This window comes from Melanerpes formicivorus, unplaced genomic scaffold (assembly GCF_026170545.1).
Source record: "Melanerpes formicivorus ecotype bairdi unplaced genomic scaffold, bMelFor1.0.p_v2 SCAF_115, whole genome shotgun sequence".
In the NCBI taxonomy this organism is placed as follows: Eukaryota; Metazoa; Chordata; class Aves; order Piciformes; family Picidae; genus Melanerpes; species Melanerpes formicivorus.
Genome location: NW_027142467.1, coordinates 791,145 through 810,864, shown reverse-complemented (window position 1 = coordinate 810,864; position 19,720 = coordinate 791,145). Strand labels below are relative to the sequence as shown.

Below are 19,720 nucleotides of genomic sequence, written 5' to 3'. Positions count from 1 at the left end.
CCTTCTCCCCCTCCCCCATTTCTCCTTCCTTCTCCCCCTCCCCCATTTCTCCTTCCTTCTCCCCCTCCCCCATTTCTCCTTCCTTCTCCCCCTCCCCCATTTCTCCTTCCTTCTCCCCCTCCCCCATTTCTCCTTCCTTCTCCCCCTCCCCCATTTCTCCTTCCTTCTCCCCCTCCCCCATTTCTCCTTCCTTCTCCCCCTCCCCCATTTCTCCTTCCTTCTCCCCCTCCCCCATTTCTCCTTCCTTCTCCCCCTCCCCCATTTCTCCTTCCTTCTCCCCCTCCCCCATTTCTCCTTCCTTCTCCCCCCTCCCCCATTTCTCCTTCCTTCTCCCCCCTCCCCCATTTCTCCTTCCTTCTCCCCCCTTCCCCATTTCTCCTTCCTTCTCCCCCCTTCCCCATTTCTCCTTCCTTCTCCCCCCTTCCCCATTTCTCCTTCCTTCTCCCCCCTCCCCATTTCTCCTTCCTTCTCCCCCCTCCCCATTTCTCCTTCCTTCTCCCCCCTCCCCATTTCTCCTTCCTTCTCCCCCCTCCCCATTTCTCCTTCCTTCTCCCCCCTCCCCATTTCTCCTTCCTTCTCCCCCCTCCCCATTTCTCCTTCCTTCTCCCCCCTCCCCATTTCTCCTTCCTTCTCCCCCCTCCCCATTTCTCCTTCCTTCTCCCCCCTCCCCATTTCTCCTTCCTTCTCCCCCCTCCCCATTTCTCCTTCCTTCTCCCCCCTCCCCATTTCTCCTTCCTTCTCCCCCCTCCCCATTTCTCCTTCCTTCTCCCCCCTCCCCATTTCTCCTTCCTTCTCCCCCCTCCCCATTTCTCCTTCCTTCTCCCCCCTCCCCATTTCTCCTTCCTTCTCCCCCCTCCCCATTTCTCCTTCCTTCTCCCCCCTCCCCATTTCTCCTTCCTTCTCCCCCCTCCCCATTTCTCCTTCCTTCTCCCCCCTCCCCATTTCTCCTTCCTTCTCCCCCCTCCCCATTTCTCCTTCCTTCTCCCCCTTCCCCATTTCTCCTTCCTTCTCCCTCCCATTTCTCCTTCCTTCTCCCCCCTCCCCACTTCTCCTTCCTTCTCCCCCCTCCCCACTTCTCCTTCCTTCTCCCCCCTCCCCACTTCTCCTTCCTTCTCCCCCCTCCCCACTTCTCCTTCCTTCTCCCCCCTCCCCACTTCTCCTTCCTTCTCCCCCCTCCCCACTTCTCCTTCCTTCTCCCCCCTCCCCACTTCTCCTTCCTTCTCCCCCCTCCCCACTTCTCCTTCCTTCTCCCCCCTCCCCACTTCTCCTTCCTTCTCCCCCCTCCCCACTTCTCCTTCCTTCTCCCCCCTCCCCACTTCTCCTTCCTTCTCCCCCCTCCCCACTTCTCCTTCCTTCTCCCCCCTCCCCACTTCTCCTTCCTTCTCCCCCCTCCCCACTTCTCCTTCCTTCTCCCCCCTCCCCACTTCTCCTTCCTTCTCCCCCCTCCCCACTTCTCCTTCCTTCTCCCCCCTCCCCACTTCTCCTTCCTTCTCCCCCCTCCCCACTTCTCCTTCCTTCTCCCCCCCCCCACTTCTCCTTCCTTCTCCCCCCCCCCCACTTCTCCTTCCTTCTCCCCCCCCCCCACTTCTCCTTCCTTCTCCCCCCTCCCCACTTCTCCTTCCTTCTCCCCCCTCCCCACTTCTCTTTCCCAGAGGCACCCTGCCAGTGCTGCACTGTTTCCTTCCCTTTGGCTCTCCCAGACTTGCACCTGCAGTAGGAGTTGACATCAGTTACATATCAACCACAAAGATGCCCAGGGGTTGCCCTCTGCATGCTGCACCCCTGAGATGCATGCAGAAACCATATCTGCAGTCCCTAGGGTAGTTCAGAGTCAAAACCTTGCCTGGAGGTTGAGGATGAGTGGATGTCAGCACTTCTGATGCCTCTCCAGGTTACAGTGGTGCCAGCTGAGTCTGGAGTGTCAGGTGTGATGCTGTATGGCGGCAGAGCAGAACACCAGAGCTGCTGGTGCTGCTTTCCTCTATGGAATTCACTTCCCAATGGCTATTTAGTCCCCAGTTTTTCATCTCTGAGAGCAGTAAGAAGAGCTTGAAGCACTTTTTGAAGACTGGCTGCCTTGACTTATGTTGAATGTCAGCCTTGTGCAGACCCAGGTGGCTGTTCCTCAGTGCCAGTTCTGCCACAGCTCAGTCCCTGGCCAGGGCCTGAGACAAGCAGCAGCTGTGGAAGTTGGATGCATTGCTGGACTCATGGTGTTTGCAACTGCTGCTTCTCCCTTGTGTTCCAAACAGCTCAGTCCTACTTCCAGATCCAAGAGGGTGCCTCAGGGCCGGACCATTCCCCCCATGGGACCCGAGACCAAAGTCTACGTGGTGTGGGTGGAGCGCTACGACGACATAGGTGGGTGAGGGCTGGGCTGCTCCTAGCAGCAGGGGGAAGCCTCTGCTCCATTTCTCCAGTGCTAAATCCTTGTTGATGTCTGTAGCCACCACTTTCAAGGTTCTGAGATTGTGAGTGGTGGCCATGGGGTGCACATGGATCAGTGGCTTGGAGCTGTTTGAGCTGAAATGCTGCCATGCACCTCCTTAAGCTCAACAGGCCAGGCAAGTGTGCACCCTTGGGTTTGTGTCCCCCCAGCTGCTGGCTCCTCTGAGTGGATCTCTGGTTCTGCCTTCAAAAAACATTACCTCTGTCACTTGCTTCTGTGCTGGAGGGTGCATCATCCTTCTGGCTTTGGTCACAGCATCATAGAACTTTAGAGGTTGGAAGAGACCTTGAAAGATCATCCAGTGCAACCCCCCTGCCAGAGCAGGGCACCCAGGGCAGGTCACACAGAACACAGCCAGCTGGGTTGGAAAGCCTCCAGAGCAGGAGACTCCACAGCCTCTCTGGGCAGCCTGCTCCAGGCTCCAGCACCCTCACAGGGACAGAGTTTTGCCTCCTGTTCCCCTGGCACCTCCTCTGCTCCAGCTTGCCCCCAGTGCCCCTGGTGCTGCCCCTGGCCATCCCTGAGCAGAGCCTGGCTCCAGCCCTGCACATCTCCATCCCCAGCACTGAGGGCAGCCCCCAGGCTCCTCTGCTTCCCATCCCCAAGCCCCAGCTGCCTCAGCCTGGCCTCACAGGAGATGTTCCACTGCCTGCAGCAGCTCTGTGCCTCTGGGATGGACTCTCTCAAGCAGTTCCCTGAGGTCTTTCTTGAACTGAGGAGCCCAGAAGTGGATACAAGATTCCAGATGTAGCCTCACCAGGGCAGAGTAGAGGGGGAGGAGAAGCTCTCTTGACCTACTCCATAGCAGAAAACCTGGATGGGTAAGTCAGGAATCTGCATGGATAGGTAAAGAACTCTTAGTGAAGCTGAAAAAGAAAAAGGATGTTTACAATATGTGGAAAAAAGATCTAATCAATTGGTAGGATTACAGAGCTGGGAAGGCCAAGCCCCTCCTGGAACTGAATCTCACCAGAGGGGGGAGAGAACAAGAAGAGTTTTTCCCAATCCATCAATGAGAGAAGGAAGAGCAGGGACAGAGTTGGGCCCTGCTGAATGAGGTGGGAGATGTGGGAGCTGATGGTGCAGAGATGGCAGAGCTGCTGAATGCCTTCTTTGCCTCAGTCTCTACTCCTAAGGCCTGCCCTCAGGAACCTCAGTCTCCAGAAGCAAGGGAGCAGAACTGCAGAGATGTGGGCATTCCACTGGTCAGTCAGGACTGGGTTTCAGAAACCAGCTAAAGACAAACAAGTCCTTGGGACCTGATGGGGAGCATCCATGAGTGCTGAGAGCTGCTGCCACTGCTGCTGAGCCTCTCTCCGTTGTCTGTGGAAAGCCCTGAGAACAGGAGAGGAGCCTGACCACTGCAAGGAGTAAATGTCACTCCAGCCTTCAAAAAAGGCAAGGAGGAGGAGCCAGGCAACTAGAGAGCAGTCAGCCTCATCTCCCTGCCTGGAGAGCAGCTCATCCTGGAGGTCATCTCTAACCACATGGAAGGCAGGAAGGTTATCAGGAGTAGCCAAGGGGAGATCCTGCTTGACTAATCTGATAATCCTCTGTGAAACTATGACCACAGGGGTAGATGAGGGAAGAGCAGGGGATGTCATCTGTCTTGACTTCAGTAAAGCTTTTGATGCTGTCTCCCATAACCTCCTCACAGAGCTGCTCAGGAGCCATGGCACAGAGCTGCTCCAGGAGGTGCTTTGCAAACTGGCTGCACAGCAGGGCTCAGAGGGCTGCCAGCAGTGGCACAGAGGTAGCTTGGAGGCCTGTGGCCAGTGCTGCTCCCCAGGGATCAGCTCTGGGCCCACTTGTGTTCAACAGCTCTCCCAAGCACCTGGCTGAGGGCACTGAGGGCTCCCTCAGCAAGCTCTGCTGCTCCCAAGCTGGGGGGGGGGCTGACAGCCCTCAGGCTGTGCTGCCATCCAAGCAGAGCTGGGCAGGCTGAGAGCTGGCTGCAGGCAAAGCTCCTGAAGGGCAAGGAGGGCAAGAGCAGGGTCCTGCAGCTGGGCAGGAATAGCAGCAGGCAGCAGGGCAGGTTGGAGGCTGCCCTGCTGCAGAGCAGTTGCATGGAGCAAGACCGGGGCAGGGCACTGAGGAAGCACACTGGGGCAGGGCAGCACTGGGGCAGGGCACTGAGGAAGCACACTGGGGCAGGGCAGCACTGGGGCAGGGCACTGAGGAAGCACACTGGGGCAGCACTGAGGCAGGGCACTGAGGAAGCACAGTGGGGCAGGGCAGCACTGGGGCAGCACTGAGGCAGGGCACTGAGGAAGCACAGTGGGGCAGCACTGAGGCAGGGCACTGAGGAAGCACAGTGGGGCAGCACTGGGGCAGCACTGAGGAAGCACACTGGGGCAGCACTGGGGCAGGGCACTGAGGAAGCACACTGGGGCAGGGCAGCACTGGGGCAGGGCACTGAGGAAGCACAGTGGGGCAGCACTGAGGCAGGGCACTGAGGAAGCACAGTGGGGCAGCACTGAGGCAGGGCACTGAGGAAGCACAGTGGGGCAGCACTGGGGCAGGGCACTGAGGAAGCACAGTGGGGCAGCACTGAGGAAGCACAGTGGGGCAGCACTGGGGCAGCACTGAGGAAGCACACTGGGGCAGGGCAGCACTGGGGCAGGGCACTGAGGAAGCACAGTGGGGCAGCACTGAGGCAGGGCACTGAGGAAGCACACTGGGGCAGCACTGAGGCAGGGCACTGAGGAAGCACACTGGGGCAGGGCAGCACTGGGGCAGGGCACTGAGGAAGCACAGTGGGGCAGCACTGAGGCAGGGCACTGAGGAAGCACAGTGGGGCAGCACTGAGGCAGGGCACTGAGGAAGCACAGTGGGGCAGCACTGGGGCAGGGCACTGAGGAAGCACAGTGGGGCAGCACTGAGGAAGCACAGTGGGGCAGCACTGGGGCAGCACTGAGGAAGCACACTGGGGCAGGGCAGCACTGGGGCAGCACTGGGGCAGGGCACTGAGGAAGCACAGTGGGGCAGCACTGAGGCAGGGCACTGAGGAAGCACACTGGGGCAGCACTGAGGAAGCACACTGGGGCAGCACTGGGGCAGCACTGAGGAAGCACACTGGGGCAGCACTGGGGCAGCACTGAGGAAGCACACTGGGGCAGGGCACTGAGGAAGCACACTGGGGCAGCACTGGGGCAGCACTGAGGAAGCACACTGGGGCAGCACTGTGGCAGCACTGAGGAAGCACACTGGGGCAGCACTGAGGAAGCACACTGGGGCAGCACTGTGGCAGCACTGAGGAAGCACACTGGGGCAGCACTGGGGCAGGGCAGCACTGTGGCAGGGCAGCACACCAGGGCAGCAGTGTGGCAGGGCAGCACCAGGGCAGCACCAGGGTGGCACATTCCCCTCCCCATCCCCAAGCCAGCGTTTCTCTCCCGAGTGGCCAGCGCGGCCTGGGCACAGACTGCTGCAGCAGGGGGCAGTGCTTGCAGCAGAGGGAGGTGCTGAGCCCTCTGGGCTCGCTGCTGAAGTGTTCTCTGGTTAGGTCCCGTGGCCAGGGGCAGGGATGGTTGTAACTCCCAGCAAAGCTGCTTGCAGAAGGTCTGTGTGGACCTGGACCGAGGTCAAACATAAGCAGGCAGGGGTGCAGGCACCTGGCTGCAGAGAGGGCTGAGCCTGGCACCTGAAATGGAGGGCAGTGGAGACTCCTCCTGCACTAGGTGTGAGCAGCTTGCCTGTCTGCTTAACCTAGTGGCTGAACTGAAGGAGGAAGTTGAAAGGGAGTTGGATTTGAGGAACCAGGCTCTGCAGGCTCCCCTAGCAGAGGGAGTTGACCCAGCAGGAAATGGAGACAGGCCCCTGTTAGGAGAGGCAAGGGAAAACCCTCACCTTGCAAAACAAGCATGGGGCACTGGGAGCTGAGGGTGAGGTGAATGAGGAGACAGAAGAGACACCATCCGAGGTGTTGCCTAAGGCCAACCAGCAGCCTGCCCCCTGCAGCAGGACTTGTTCCCTCAAAAAACAAGAGGAGGGTAATTGTGACTGGGGAGTCCCTCCTGAGGGGAACAGAGGGCCCCAGATGTTGGCCAGATCCTTCCCCCAGGGAAGCCTGCTGCCTCCGGGGGGCCCAGGTCAGGGATGTTGCCAGAAGGCTGCCTGCTCTAGTACAGCCCTCTGATTACTCTCCCTGGATGGCTATGGAGGTGGGAAGTGATGATGCTGCAACCAGAGGTCCCAGGCAATCAAAAAGGACTTGAAGGCTCTGGGAGAACTGGTGGAGGGGTCAGGGCTCAGGTAATGTTTTCATCAATACCTTAGCTGCAGGAAGGAACACGGAGAGCAGCAGGACAGCAGGTGGCATTAACAAGTGGCTCAGAGGCTGCTGCCACCAACAGAATGTTGGAGTTCTGATCTTGGGGAACTTTCTATGGCACCAGGTCAGCTGGCAGCAGATGGAGAGCATCCATCCCAGAGAGGGAGAAAGATCCTGGCACATGGGAACAGCCTATCCCCCAGAGGGAAAAGGGTTCTGAGAAGGGAGTTGGCAGAGCTTTAAACTAGGCTGGAAGGGGCTGAAAGCAGCCCCCCCAGGCAGCAGTCTGGGGGTGGTAAGCTGGAGCCAGGGGTGAAAGCAGCAGCCCAGCTGAAGTGCAGGGACACCAATGCACAAAGCATGGGCAGCAAACAGGAGCTGGAAGCCTTGCTGGGGCAGGAGAGTTATCCCAGTCTCACAGTATAACTTAGGTTGAAAGGACCTTGAGGATCATCGAGTCCAACCTCTCAACACAGACCCCATGACCAGACCATGGCACCAAGTGCCACATCCAATCCCCTCTTGAACACCTCCAGGGATGGGGACTCCACCACCTCCCTGGGCAGCACATCCCAATGACAAATGACTCTCTCGGTGAAGAACTTTCTCCTCACCTCCAGCCTAAACCTCCCCTGGCACAGCCTGAGACTGTGTCCTCTTGTTCTGGTGCTGGTTACCTGGGAGAAGAGACCAACCCCTTCCCTGCTACAACCACCTTTTAGGTAGTTGTAGAGAGCAATGAGGATGCAGTTATGATGCAGTTGCCATCAGAGAGGTGGTGGGATGACTCACATGACTGTAACTGATGGCTACAGGCTCTTTAGGAGAGACAGGCCAGGGAGAAGGGGTGGAGGGGTGTCCCTGTACATCAGGGGGGCTCTAGATGCCATGGAGCTAGAGATCAAGGATGATCAGGGTGTCTGTGGGTGAGAATCAGAGGGAAGGCCAGCAGGGCAGCCATCCTGGTTGGAGGCTGTTACAGACCACCCAGCCAGGGTGAAGAGGCTGATGAATGATTCTATGGGCAGCTGGAGGCTGTCTCAAGGTCACCAGACCTTGTTCTTATGGGGGACTCTAACCTGCCTGATACCTGCTGGGAGCTCAACACAGCAGAGAGGAGGCAGTCTGGGAGGCTCTTAGAGTGCATGGAGGACAGCTGCTTACCCCAGCTGCTGTGTGAGCCTGCTTGTGAGGCTCTGCTTGACCTCCTTCATCCAAGCAGAGCAGGGCTGGGGGGGATGTGGTGCTTGGAGGCTGTCTGGGGGGCAGTGACCAGGAGATAACTGAGTGTTCAATATGCAGCCAAGCTGAGAGGGGCAGCACAAAACCTCCACTCTGGGCTTCTGGAGGGCAGGCTTCAGGTGACTCAAGGAAGCAACTCAGAAGGTACCTTGGGAAACAGCCCTTAAAAACAAAGGGGCCCAGGGGGTCTGGGCCTGCTTCCAGCAAGAGCTCCTGAAGGCTCAGAGCAGGCTGTGCCAGTGTGCTGGAGATGAGCCCTGGGGCAGACAGCCTGGATGGGCAATGAGCTTCTGAGTGAATTAAGGGGAAAAAGAGGAGATAGCATCGTTGGGAGGAAGCAGAGGTGACCCAGGGAATGGTTAGGGATGTTGCAAGGTCATGCAGGAGAACCATCAGAGAGGCAAAAGCCCTTTTAGAGCTCAGCCTGGCACTGCTGTGAAGGACAACAACCAATCCTGCTACAAAGATGCTCATGGCAAGAGGAGGGCAAGGACAACCTCCCCTCCTTGGTGGGCATGGAGGGGAATGCTGTAACTGAAGATGAGGGAAGGCAGAGGTGCTGAACACCTCCTGTGCCTCAGTTTTCAACAGCAGGACAGGTTGTCCTCAGGACAGCTGGCCTCCTGAGCTGGCAGGTGGGGGCAGGGAGCAGTGCAGGTCCCCTGTGAGCCAGGAGGAAGCAGTTAGAGACCTGCTGAGCCACTTGGATCCCCACAAGTCCATGGGACCGGATGGGATCCATCCTAGGGTGCTGAGAGCTGGCAGGCGAGCTCCAAGCCACTCTCCATCATTGTTCACCAGCCCTGGCTCACTGCAGAGGTCCCAGAGGACTGGAAGCTGCCAAGGTGCTGCCCATCCACAAGCAGGGCTGGGAGGAGGAGCCAGGGAATGCCAGGCCTGTCAGCCTGAGCTCAGTGCCAGGCAAGGTTGTGGCACAGGACATCCTGAGTGCAGTCACACAGCACTCACAGCATGGCCAAGGGCTCAGGCCCAGCCAGCATGGGGTTAGGAAGGGCAGGGCCTGCCTGACCAACCTGAGCTCCTTCCATGCCCAGGGCACTGCCTGGTGGCTGTGGGGCAGGCTGTGGATGGAGTCTGCCTGGGCTGCAGCAAGGCCTTTGCCACCATCCCCCACAGCAAGCTCCTGGCCAAGCTGTCAGCCCCTGGCTTGGCCAGCAGCAACTCTGAGCTGGGTTAGGAACTGGCTGGAGGCTGAGCCCAGAGAGTGGTGGTGAATGGTGCCACAGCCAGCTGGCAGCCAGGCCCCAGTGCTGTGCCCCAGGGATCAGTGCTGGGCCCCAGCCTGTTCCATATCTTCACTGATGATCTGGAGGAGGGGATGGAGTCCATCAGCAGTGAGTTTGCAGCTGACAGCAAGCTGGGGGCAGGAGTTGAGCTGTGAGAGGGTAGAGAGCTCTGCAGAGGGACCTTGCCAGGCTGGGCAGATGGGCCGAGGCCAAGGGCAGGAGACTGAACACATCCAAGTGCCAGGTTCTGCACATTGGCCACAGCAGCCCCAGGCAGTGCTGCAGGCTGGGGGCAGAGTGGCTGAGAGCAGCCAGGCAGAGAGGGACCTGGGGGTGCTGGTTGACAGCAGCTGAACAGGAGCCTGCAGTGTGCCCAGGGGCCCAAGAAGGCCAATGGCATCCTGGCCTGCAGCAGGAAGAGTGTGGCCAGCAGGAGCAGGGAGCTCATCCTGCCCTGTGCTCAGCACTGCTCAGGCCACACCTGCAGTCCTGTGTCCAGCTCTGGGCTCCTCAGGTTAGGAAAGAGGTTGAGCTGCTGGAAGGTGTCCAGAGAAGGGCAACAAAGCTGGGGAGGGGTCTGGGGCACAGCCCTGTGAGGAGAGGCTGAGGGAGCTGGGGTTGCTTAGCCTGCAGAAGAGGAGGCTCAGGGGAGACCTCATTGCTCTCTACAACTACCTGAAAGGTGGTTGGAGCCAGGTGGGGGTTGGTCTCTTCTCCCAGGCACCCAGCACCAGAACAAGAGGACACAGTCTCAAGCTGTGCCAGGGGAGGTTTAGGCTGGGTGTTAAGAAGTTCTTCCCAGCAAGAGAGATTGGCCCTGGGGATGTGCTGCCCAGGGAGGTGGTGGCATCCCTGTGCCTGGAGGTGTTTAGGCAGAGCCTGGCTGAGGCCCTTGGTGCCATTGTTTAGTTGATCAGATGGTGCTGGGGGAGAGGTTGGACTTGATGATCTCAAAGGTCTCTTCCAACCTGGTTAATTCTGTACTCTGAATCATTTTGGTCAGAAGAGCCCAGGTCAGGATTTGATTTCTGATGCTGGTTCCCATTCTGGCAGTAGGAGTGGGCCTTAATGAAGCCCTCAGGTCCTTGCAGATGGAAGCATCCCAGAGGGTGGGAGTGATCATGATGAAGCTTCCTGTAAAGTGTGGGTGTAGCCTCCCAAGATGCTAACCTTGTCCACATTACATCCTCCTGAGCTTCACTAGGATCCAGAGGTGGACATCAGGTTCTGCACCATCACTTCCTTATCCAGATGTTGGCCCAGAGGATGTTCCCTTAGCTCCAGGAGTCCCTCAGCTGCTTCAGTTCCCAAACTGGTGTCCCTGACCTACTTCTTTCCTGGGTGGCAGCCAAAGCCAGCTCTGCAGAGGCAGCTGTGCTACACAGGCATGTTTCTGCCTGGCTGCTTCTTTCAGCAGCTGTAGGAATCTCCCAGAGCTCTGAGTCTGGAGCTGAAGAAATGAGTTTTGTGATCCTCAGTAACTGTGGCAGTTGGGCTGGGGAGGGAGGGGGCATGGGAGGGCTTCTGAGAGTGGCTCCTAGCCCAGAGGCTTTGATGCCTCAGCCTCTGCCTCTGGTACATCTTTGAACCTGGACAGTGGCTAAGCTGTCACTTTGCAGTCTAGGCTGTTGCCCTTGTGCCAGCTGTCTGCCCTCCCTCTTGCTGCATCCTGAAGTACTTCCAGAGCCTTCCTTGCTCTCCCTCTGCTAGCTTCAGCTTTTGTGTCCTTGCTGTGTCCCAGCTCTGATGGCAAAGGGCCCTACATCCCTCCTGCTGGAGGATGCACTGGCACTCTCCTGCTGTCTAAAATGCCTTTTGGTGAGGGATTCTCAACATCTCTCTCAGTTCTGCCCCTAAGGAAGGCCATGGGAAGTGCCACATTCCCTTCCAGGCTCCAAGTTTCTACTTCCTGCTTCTGCACCTTAATTTTCCAGTTGCTTCTTACCAGGGTTGTAGGTTGTGGTGAGGGCCTGCAGAGCTTGGATTTCAGGGCTGGTTTTTGAAGCAGGGTTGAAGGGCAGAGTGGATGTGGTGTGGTTTCAAAGGGCCAGCACTCTTCTTGGGGCTGATGCCTTGTGGGCAGGTGAAGGTGATGGTGAAGAATTATTTGAGAGCTCTTTTTGTAGTTGAAGGACTTCACCTCCTTCCTGCTTGTACTCTTCCTGTAGAGATATTGACCTGTAGGACTGAGAGAATTGAGGGTCTGGGCCATGCCTTACCTACTGTATTCAGCTCAGGATGGCTGAGGTGTGTCTGCATAGCCCATGAGTGCTTAGCTTGAAAACAAACCTGTTCACCGCTGTCAGTGTGAGAGCAGCCCTGGTGTGGGTGCGGGAGCAGCCCTGGTGTGGGTGTGAGAGCAGCCCTGGTGTGGGCGTGAGAGCAGCCCTGGTGTGGGTGTGAGAGCAGCCCTGGTGTGGGCGTGAGAGCAGCCCCGGTGTGGGCGTGAGAGCAGCCCCGGTGTGGGCGTGAGAGCAGCCCCGGTGTGGGCGTGAGAGCAGCCCCGGTGTGGGCGTGAGAGCAGCCCTGGTGTGGGCGTGAGAGCGGCCCTGGTGTGGGCGTGAGAGCAGCCCTGGTGTGAGCGTGAGAGCAGCCGCGGTGTGAGCGTGAGAGCAGCCCTGGTGTGGGTGTGAGAGCAGCCCTGGTGTGGGCGTGAGAGCAGCCCTGGTGTGGGTGTGAGAGCAGCCGCGGTGTGGGTGTGAGAGCAGCCCTGGTGTGGGCGTGAGAGCAGCCCTGGTGTGGGCGTGAGGGCAGCCCTGGTGTGGGTGTGAGAGCAGCCGCGGTGTGGGAGTGAGAGCAGCCCTGGTGTGGGTGTGAGAGCAGCCCTGGTGTGGGCGTGAGAGCAGCCGCGGCGTGGGCGTGAGAGCAGCCCTGGTGTGGGTGTGAGAGCAGCCCTGGTGTGGGCGTGAGAGCAGCCCTGGTGTGGGCGTGAGGGCAGCCGCGGTGTGGGCGTGAGAGCAGCCCTGGTGTGGGCGTGAGAGCAGCCCTGGTGTGGGCGTGAGAGCAGCCCTGGTGTGGGTGTGAGAGCAGCCGCGGTGTGGGTGTGAGAGCAGCCCTGGTGTGGGCGTGAGAGCAGCCCCGGTGTGGGTGTGAGAGCAGCCCTGGTGTGGGCGTGAGGGCAGCCCTGGTGTGGGTGTGAGAGCAGCCGCGGTGTGGGAGTGAGAGCAGCCCTGGTGTGGGTGTGAGAGCAGCCCTGGTGTGGGCGTGAGAGCAGCCGCGGCGTGGGCGTGAGAGCAGCCCTGGTGTGGGTGTGAGAGCAGCCCTGGTGTGGGCGTGAGAGCAGCCCTGGTGTGGGCGTGAGAGCAGCCGCGGCGTGGGCGTGAGAGCAGCCCTGGTGTGGGTGTGAGAGCAGCCCTGGTGTGGGCGTGAGAGCAGCCCTGGTGTGGGTGTGAGAGCAGCTGTGGTGTCGGTGCTGGAGCACCGCCTGGGTTTGCCCAATGAGCAGTAATCTTCCCTTGTACCAAAGCAGCACAGACAACGCTGTGCTCAGTGCATCCTCTCCTTACAGAAAACTTCCCTCTTCCTGACCTGCTGTCTGAGACCAGCACTGGTGTGGAAACCACAGCCAACAGCAGCACTTCCCTGAGGTAAGGCTGCTCCTCACAGCTGCTCTTCTGCTTCCTTAGGGCAGCAGCTCAGGCTGCACTTCAGCAGTCACCACTCAGACTGTTTGTGTCCTTCAGCTTTCCCAGGCAGCCCTGCAAACTGGGGGCAGTCTGTTGAAAAAGACAGGCTGAGTTTCACTGGATTTGTTTTATTGGAGGAAAAAACCCAGAGCTTCAAACATAAATTAAGGAACCGGATTCTGTGATGAGCCTCCCTCCTGACTTACTCCCTTGTGAGGTCCATTCAAACACTGCATGTGAGTTGTGAGGCTTGAGGCCCTGTCTGCAGGACTCCCCAGCTCTGTGGTGGCAGCAGTACAGCTGATAGAACCCCCTGGGGTCCAGAGGAGGTGCTGAGGAGTGCTGCTGCTGCTGCTGGGTCACTCCCAGGACATCCTTTCAGCACCCAAAGAGGTTGTTTGTCAGCTGTAGATTGATTGAAACTGCTGCAAGACTGATTGAACAGCTGTGGCTTTTCCCTTAAGGTCTACCACTCCTGAGAAGGAAGTTCCTGTGATCTTCATCCATCCTTTAAACACTGGCTTGTTCAGGATAAAACTGCAAGGAGCAACGGGGAAGTTCAACATGGTTATCCCACTGGTGGATGGGATGATAGTCAGCAGGAGAGCACTGGGTAAGCCAAAGGACATCTTTGGGGGTTATTGGCTTCTTATAAGCATAGCAATCTGCAAAAGAGATGGCCTGGAACCCTTCCCTGGGCCTGGCAGAAGGGAAGCACACCTTTGGCAGCAGCAGCAGAGGGAGCAGGTGATCAGCACTCGGCCTGTGGCCCAGCCAGGCTGCCCTGCCAGCGTGGTGGGGAGGAGGGGAGGGCTGGAACTGGCAGTGGGGGAAGGAGAGGGCAAATTCCTGCTCTTTGGATAAAAGAGATCAGAAATATGCCTCTGGTGTGTAGCACTGGAAGCCAAGGGGCTGCTGCTGGCTGACTGCCAGAGGGCACTGCTGGATCTTTGGCTGATGCTGCTTGCCCTGTGCCTTCTGATTTGGACAGAGGCAGTGCTCAGAAGCTGCAGCAGCCGAGGTCCTTCACCTGCTGTCAGCTGTGTGCTGCCTGCCTTGGCCTGTGCTCCTGGCTGGACACTGGGTCTGGCTTGCTCTCTGTGCCACTATAGCCACAGGGACTGGAAGTCTCTCCCAGGGAGAGCAATTCAGGAGGCAGAGCAGAATGAAGAAGCAAACGCTGGGATCCTTGCATGCAGGCAGGCAGGCAGGGCCCTCCCGTGGTGTCCCAGGGGCCCCAGCTCAGTTCATGTACTGGCTGCCCTGGGTTCTTCCCCACCTGGGTCCCCATCGTGTTGCCATGGGCAGTTGCTTGGTTCTGGCAAAGCAGAGGAGTCTCTCCCCCTCCTCCAGCCGGGTGAAACTTCTCCTGCCTTAGCCCTTTCTTACTCGTGGCTCACAGCAGTGTCCCCTCGCAGCCCGGGGCTGCTGGTTGTCTGGCAGCAGCTGCTTGGGGAGCCAAGCTCCTCCCTCGGTGGTGCTGAGCGCTCCCCCGGGCTTGCAGGTGGGACGGAACCCAGAGCTGCCTCTAGCCGTGCAGGCAGCCAAGGGGCAGAGGCTGGGATTTGCCTGACGTGGGCTCCGCCGCTCCCCTGCAGGGTTCCTGGTGCGGCAGACGGTGATCAACATCTGCCGCAGGAAGCGGCTGGAGAGCGACTCCTACAACCCCCCCCACGTGCGCCGGAAACAGAAGATCGCAGACATCGTCCACAAGTACCGCAACCGGCAGCTGGAGCCCCAGTTCTACACCTCGCTCTTCCAGGAGGTGGGGCTCCAGAGCTGCAACCCCTAGGTCGGGCCCCGCCGGGACAGTCGGGTCAGGGCTCGGTGGCTGCGGGAAGGGAAGCAGGTCGCCGCCAGCGACCGACTCGCGCAGCCCTCTGGAATTCAGGACGGGATTGGAGTCAGCAGGCAGCGTGTGAGAGGAGCGAGAGGTGAGCTCGGGCGTGCAGCTGGGGTGTCCACTCCACTCACCACCCTCAGAACATGACTTAATGCCAGTCTTCCTGGATGCTAGCAACATAATCTCTGCACCTAGCCTTCTACTCCAGACTAATTAGGAACTGCTAAGTGTCTCATTCTAGGAGAGCAGAACAATCAAAACAAAGTCATCTCTGCCTGTAAGGATGGAACACAAACTCCAGACAAACCTGCCTTCAGACATCTCTCTACACCACCTGGTACAGGAGAAGGGAGCAGGATCTCTCCTTTGAGGAGAGTGTTTCAGAGCATTAACTGCCCCTGCAGGGCCCCAGGAGGCACTTCCAGCCCCCTCCAGAGCTCAACAGAAGCTCAGTCACTGTTCATAACCAGTTTGTGTCCCAAAAGCAAGGAGAGGAAGGTTTCTTAGAAACATCAGGTCAGGAAGCTCATAGCCAAGGTGCAGCACCTTGCAGTTCCCTCCATGGCTTGGAGCAAGTCCATCCACAGAGGAGATTTGTCAGGCTGACAGCAAACAGCACCTGAGGTGACCTGAGTGTGCAAAAGGAGCTCTTACTGGTTAGATAAAAACAAGGAGAGGACTTCCAGGTCTGGTGCAAAACCTCACAACTCAATTCAGTAGCTTGATTGTGTGCTTGGGTTTTGAAATGCAGCCACTTCGTTCTCTTGGAAGGGTCTGCATCACCTGCTCACCGTTTCCATAGCGAGGGTCAGCATCTCCTGCTTGCCTCCATTGGACTGAAATGGTTCTGGGGCTGCCTCCTGCCTGCTATTTATAGCAAAAGCAGCTTCCTCAGCTTCTACAACACTTCTCAGAAGCTGCTGTCAAACAGACTCAAACAGCTTGAAAAGGAACAGCTTGCCCTTCCTGCAGGGCACCTCCAGAGCCAGAGCTTGCAGCAGGCTGGGATCTGCTCTCTGGTGCTGGGCAGCAGCAGTGTCCTCTCACCTGGCTCTGCTTTCGGCTCCAGGCTCTGGATTTCACATGTTGAGGCTGGGAGGAGATGTTTAGGGCTGCAGGTGTAGTGCTGGGGAGAGGGAAGCTGTGCTGGGCTCCTGGAGCAATCCCAGCCTGTGCTGCAGTACTCAGCTATCGCTGGTGCTGCTGGGCGGAGGCAGTTCCTGGTGGCTGGCAGCAGCTCCTGGGGTCCTTTGCCTTCCAGTGAGCAGCCAGTGCCCAGGCCTGAGTGTGTGCAGGGGTGTGGGAGCTTCCCACCTTGTTCCAAAAGTGTGTAGTAGCCTTTTAAAATGCATTGCAGTAACAGCTGTCAGTGATGGAGTGGTGGTGGTTCAGGGTTGCTGTTTGCATCAGTCCTGACCTGAAAGAGTCTGAATTGTTTCACTGCAGCTGCCCTGACAAGGACGCTGCCTGTTGCTGTCCTTGGGCCTGGCTTTTCATAGAGATTTAATGGAAGCAGGCCTCTGGAAGCAGATGTGAAAGGACTTCTAGGATGTCAGCCACAGAGGGGTCAGGCAGTGTTTGTTGCAGGGGACAAGCATGCCAGCCTCAGCTCAGGAGCCCTGGGTTCCGACCCAGACCAACCACATACTGCAAAGATGGCTGCAGAAGGCAGGAGGAGCTGCAAGGCAGTGCAGAGTTGGGATGGGAAGCCTGGAGACCTTCACTCCTCTGCCAGATTGTTGGCAGTGTCAGTTGAATGCACAGACACTCAATTTAGCCATCCTGTGTATGTACCTATGGGATCTAATTAATGGCCACCCACACGTTAGTCCACTGGTTTCAGAGGCATGGCCAATGCATGTGTCACACTGCACACCTCAGTAACACAAGGACAAGGCCCCCCTGCCCTGGCTGGGGGTGTGATGGGCAGTCCCTGGCTGCAGAGGCTCCTTCTGTCAGGCCTTGGGCTGTCAGGACGTGTCTGGGGCAGCCCCGCAGGGTCCCTGCATAGCCCAGGCAGGAGGGTGCTCAGCTGAGGAACAGTCTGGGGCTGTGTCCAGGCTCCCCTCACAGCTGGCAGCACCCACATCGGCAGGAAGAACCTTGCACCATCAGGGTTGCTGGAGGAGGGACATGGCTGCTGGTCCCAGCACCGGGGAGCAGTGTTTGTTGCAGTGTGGCTGCTTTGTGGCCCCAGGGCAGGGTTAGCTGTGACCTGGCTTGGGGCAGCCGAGCCCCCCGGGAGGCTGCTGCTCAGCACCAAGCTCTCAGTTACTGTAACCCTGCATCCCTCTGGGTGTTGGTCATGGCAGTGAGGGCCCCTGGCAGGCCTGTGCCAGGCAGGTGTCTGCAGAGAGCATCCCTCCTTCCTCTGAGGCTTCACCACCAAATGTCAAACACAGATTTGGGAATCGATCCCTGTCCTGGTGAGGTCAGACTGTGGTGGTTCCTGTGGGTCCAGGCTGCAGCCCTCAGCTGCTTTCCCCAAAGGGTCAGAGCAAGGGGGAGCTTGTTCCAGCTGTGGCTGCAAGCTGCTGTGACTCAGGAACCCAGACTCCATCACAAGCTGCTGTGTTCAGCTCTCAAGCTGAGAGCCTGCATGGCTTGGGGTTGTGTCCCTGCTCCAGAGGGGCCACATGCTGACCCCGCTGTGTGACCTTGGCCTGCCCTTCACAGGGGACTGCTGCACAAGCTGGGTTGCAGCTGTGGCCTAAGAATTCAAGTGAGACTTGCTCTTTTCTGTGGGGTTCATGTTTCTGCTCTAAGTGAGGGCATCCTTCTAACAGTGCAGGAAGGGAGGGCCCTGGCACTGTGTTCAACACAGCCTCGAGATGCCAGGCATTGCAGTACCCTGACAGAGACTCTTGGGAAGAGAAATGCCTTCTGAAAAGGCTTTTGCCACCCCACAGACAACAGCAGGGATGGAGCCTGTGGGGATTCAGGTGTCCCTGCGGACAGCACCGAGGGCATGAGGCTCTGGGGCAGAGCAGCCCTTGTGCTGGGCAGGTGGCAGGGGCTGAGCTCACAGGTGAGGGCAGGTCTGTCCCAGGGGGTCCTGCGTGGTCAGAGGGATGAGAGGGCTGAACTTGAGCCTCTGAGACAGAAGTGATGTGGTTTAATGATGGCAGAGTGGAGGGATGTCCTGGAGGGCAGAGAGACCTTGTCCAGGTGGGTGTTAGCAGGAGCAGTTGGGAGGGAGGGCCAGGGCCCATGTGCTTCAGCTCACAGCCAGTGTCTGGATCCCTGGAAGCTGCCAAGAGAAGATCTCTTTGTTCCTACTGTATTTTCTGTACATATTCCTGATGCTGAGTTGTAAAGTAAAGGCAGATGTAAATATGGAGCTGTCAGCGGCGTCCCCTCCTCTCCAGTCCTTGATCTCTTTGTTTAGGGAAGGCACACAAAGGCTTGTTTGTATTTATGCCAATTCTTTGTCCAGGAGAAACACATCAGATGCTGAATGTAACACAATTAGTCCAATAAATTTTAAAGATGATTATCTAGCACCCTGGTGGTTGTCAGTCTCTGCTGCTCCCCGGGGCTCTGGCAGAGGGGAGCAGCCAGGGCAGGGGCAGGCAGGTGGAGCCATGGTAACGGAGCAGCAGCTTCTCCTGGAGGAAATCCCCTTGCATGGGGAGTGAAAAGATGGAAACAGCCTCTGCAGCATTCCCCTGGCTCCTGCAGCAGTCTCTGGCTGCTCAGGGCACTGCTCTGCAGCTCAGGCACAGGCCCTGCACTGCCCTTGCCAGCAGGGCTGAGGGAGCTGCTGCTGTAATGCCGCAGCCAGAGCAGTGCCAGGCTGTGGGCACCAGGCAGCTCCTGTGTGCTGAGGAGAGGGAAGGGCACTGCTCAGCTTGGGCAGCAGTGCAGGACAGCCCTGTCCTGGGGAAGTGATGCACCTGGCCAGCTCTGGGCAGCTGGGGAAGCCCCAGGAGCCCTGTGGCAGAGGGTCAGGTTTGTCAGTGTTCCCCCAGGGACTCTCTCTGACTCTCGTGGTGGTTTCCTGGGTCAGGGGACAGCGTTTGGTCTGGCAGGACCTTGTCTGTGTCTTGGTGGTGTGCTGCTGAGGCACTGTGGTGGTTCCTCAGCAGCTGCACTGCTGTCTGTGGCTCTCTGCCCCTCCCCTGTGCTGCTGCCTTTGGCCTTTCCTCAGCACTCCGTGGGGCAGCTCACCTGAGGGCTGGAACAAAACCCCTGAGCTGCCCCTTCCAGAAACCTCCAGCAGGGCAGTGAGGGCGTTGGGGTTTCCACCAGCTCCCCCTGGTAGCTTCAGGAGGTGCAGCTGCCCCAACTCCTCACCTGGCTGCTGCGGGGGAGGTCCCACTCGGATCCCTGCAGGAGCACAGACATCCCAGGGGCTGGAATTTCTGCAGTGCAAAGGGCAGATACCAGAGAGGCCTTTCTGGGGTCGTTTCTGGAGGCCTGATGCTTTGCTTTGCCCTGCAAAGGAAGCAGGAGAGTGACTCACCTCCCCCGGAGCCTGGAGTGTCCCTGCCAGGCATCCTGCCCCCAGCTCCTGGCTCGCTCCAGGCTCTTCCCCTTCCTTCCCAGCAGCTTTTCCCCACTTCTCAGTTTGTGGAGTGCAGTTTCCAGCCGTGCCTGGAGCTGCTCTTCAGGCACCATCTGCTCCTCAGCAGTGCTCTCCTTTGCTGGGGCTCTCATCACACAGGTGTTCAGCTGGAAGTGGCCAAGTTCTTTGTCCCTGAAGAAATGCCCTTGGCTGGCGTGGGGGCAGGCTGGGGGCAGCTCACCCAACAGCTAAGTGCCTCCTGCCAGGCACTCTGGCTTGCCATGAGCTCATCCTGCCCCAGTTCTTGGCACCCCCAGCTACTGCCAGCCCTGCTCTCTCCAGTTCTGTTGATGAAGTCACTGCCTGCCTCGGGCTGTGTGGAGGGCATCTCCTCCCCCTGCTCTGTGCCGGCGAGCAGGAGCTGCCTGCAGCTCTGCAGCCTGGCCCTGAGTTACAGCAGCCCCGGAGCCCTCCTGCTGGCAGCTGCCTGCGGATCTGCCAGCAGCAGGAGTGGGATGGGAGGGGATGGGAGG

At 58.6% G+C, this 19,720-nt stretch overlaps 1 protein-coding gene across 5 annotated transcripts in view; it reads left to right on the top strand.

Moving 5' to 3' along the window:
* RALGAPB (Ral GTPase activating protein non-catalytic subunit beta) overlaps positions 1-18,180 on the top strand; it is an 88,110-nt gene extending 69,930 nt beyond the window's left edge. For all 5 annotated transcript variants that reach the window (XM_068167308.1, XM_068167305.1, XM_068167304.1 and 2 more), the window contains 4 exons: positions 2,253-2,361; positions 12,720-12,798; positions 13,302-13,450; positions 14,436-18,180. In XM_068167308.1, the coding sequence (XP_068023409.1) occupies positions 2,253-2,361; positions 12,720-12,798; positions 13,302-13,450; positions 14,436-14,629 (531 nt within the window). In that variant the 3' untranslated portion in view covers positions 14,630-18,180. The remainder of the gene's footprint in view (positions 1-2,252; positions 2,362-12,719; positions 12,799-13,301; positions 13,451-14,435) is intronic.
* Positions 18,181-19,720: the final 1,540 nt, after the last annotated feature.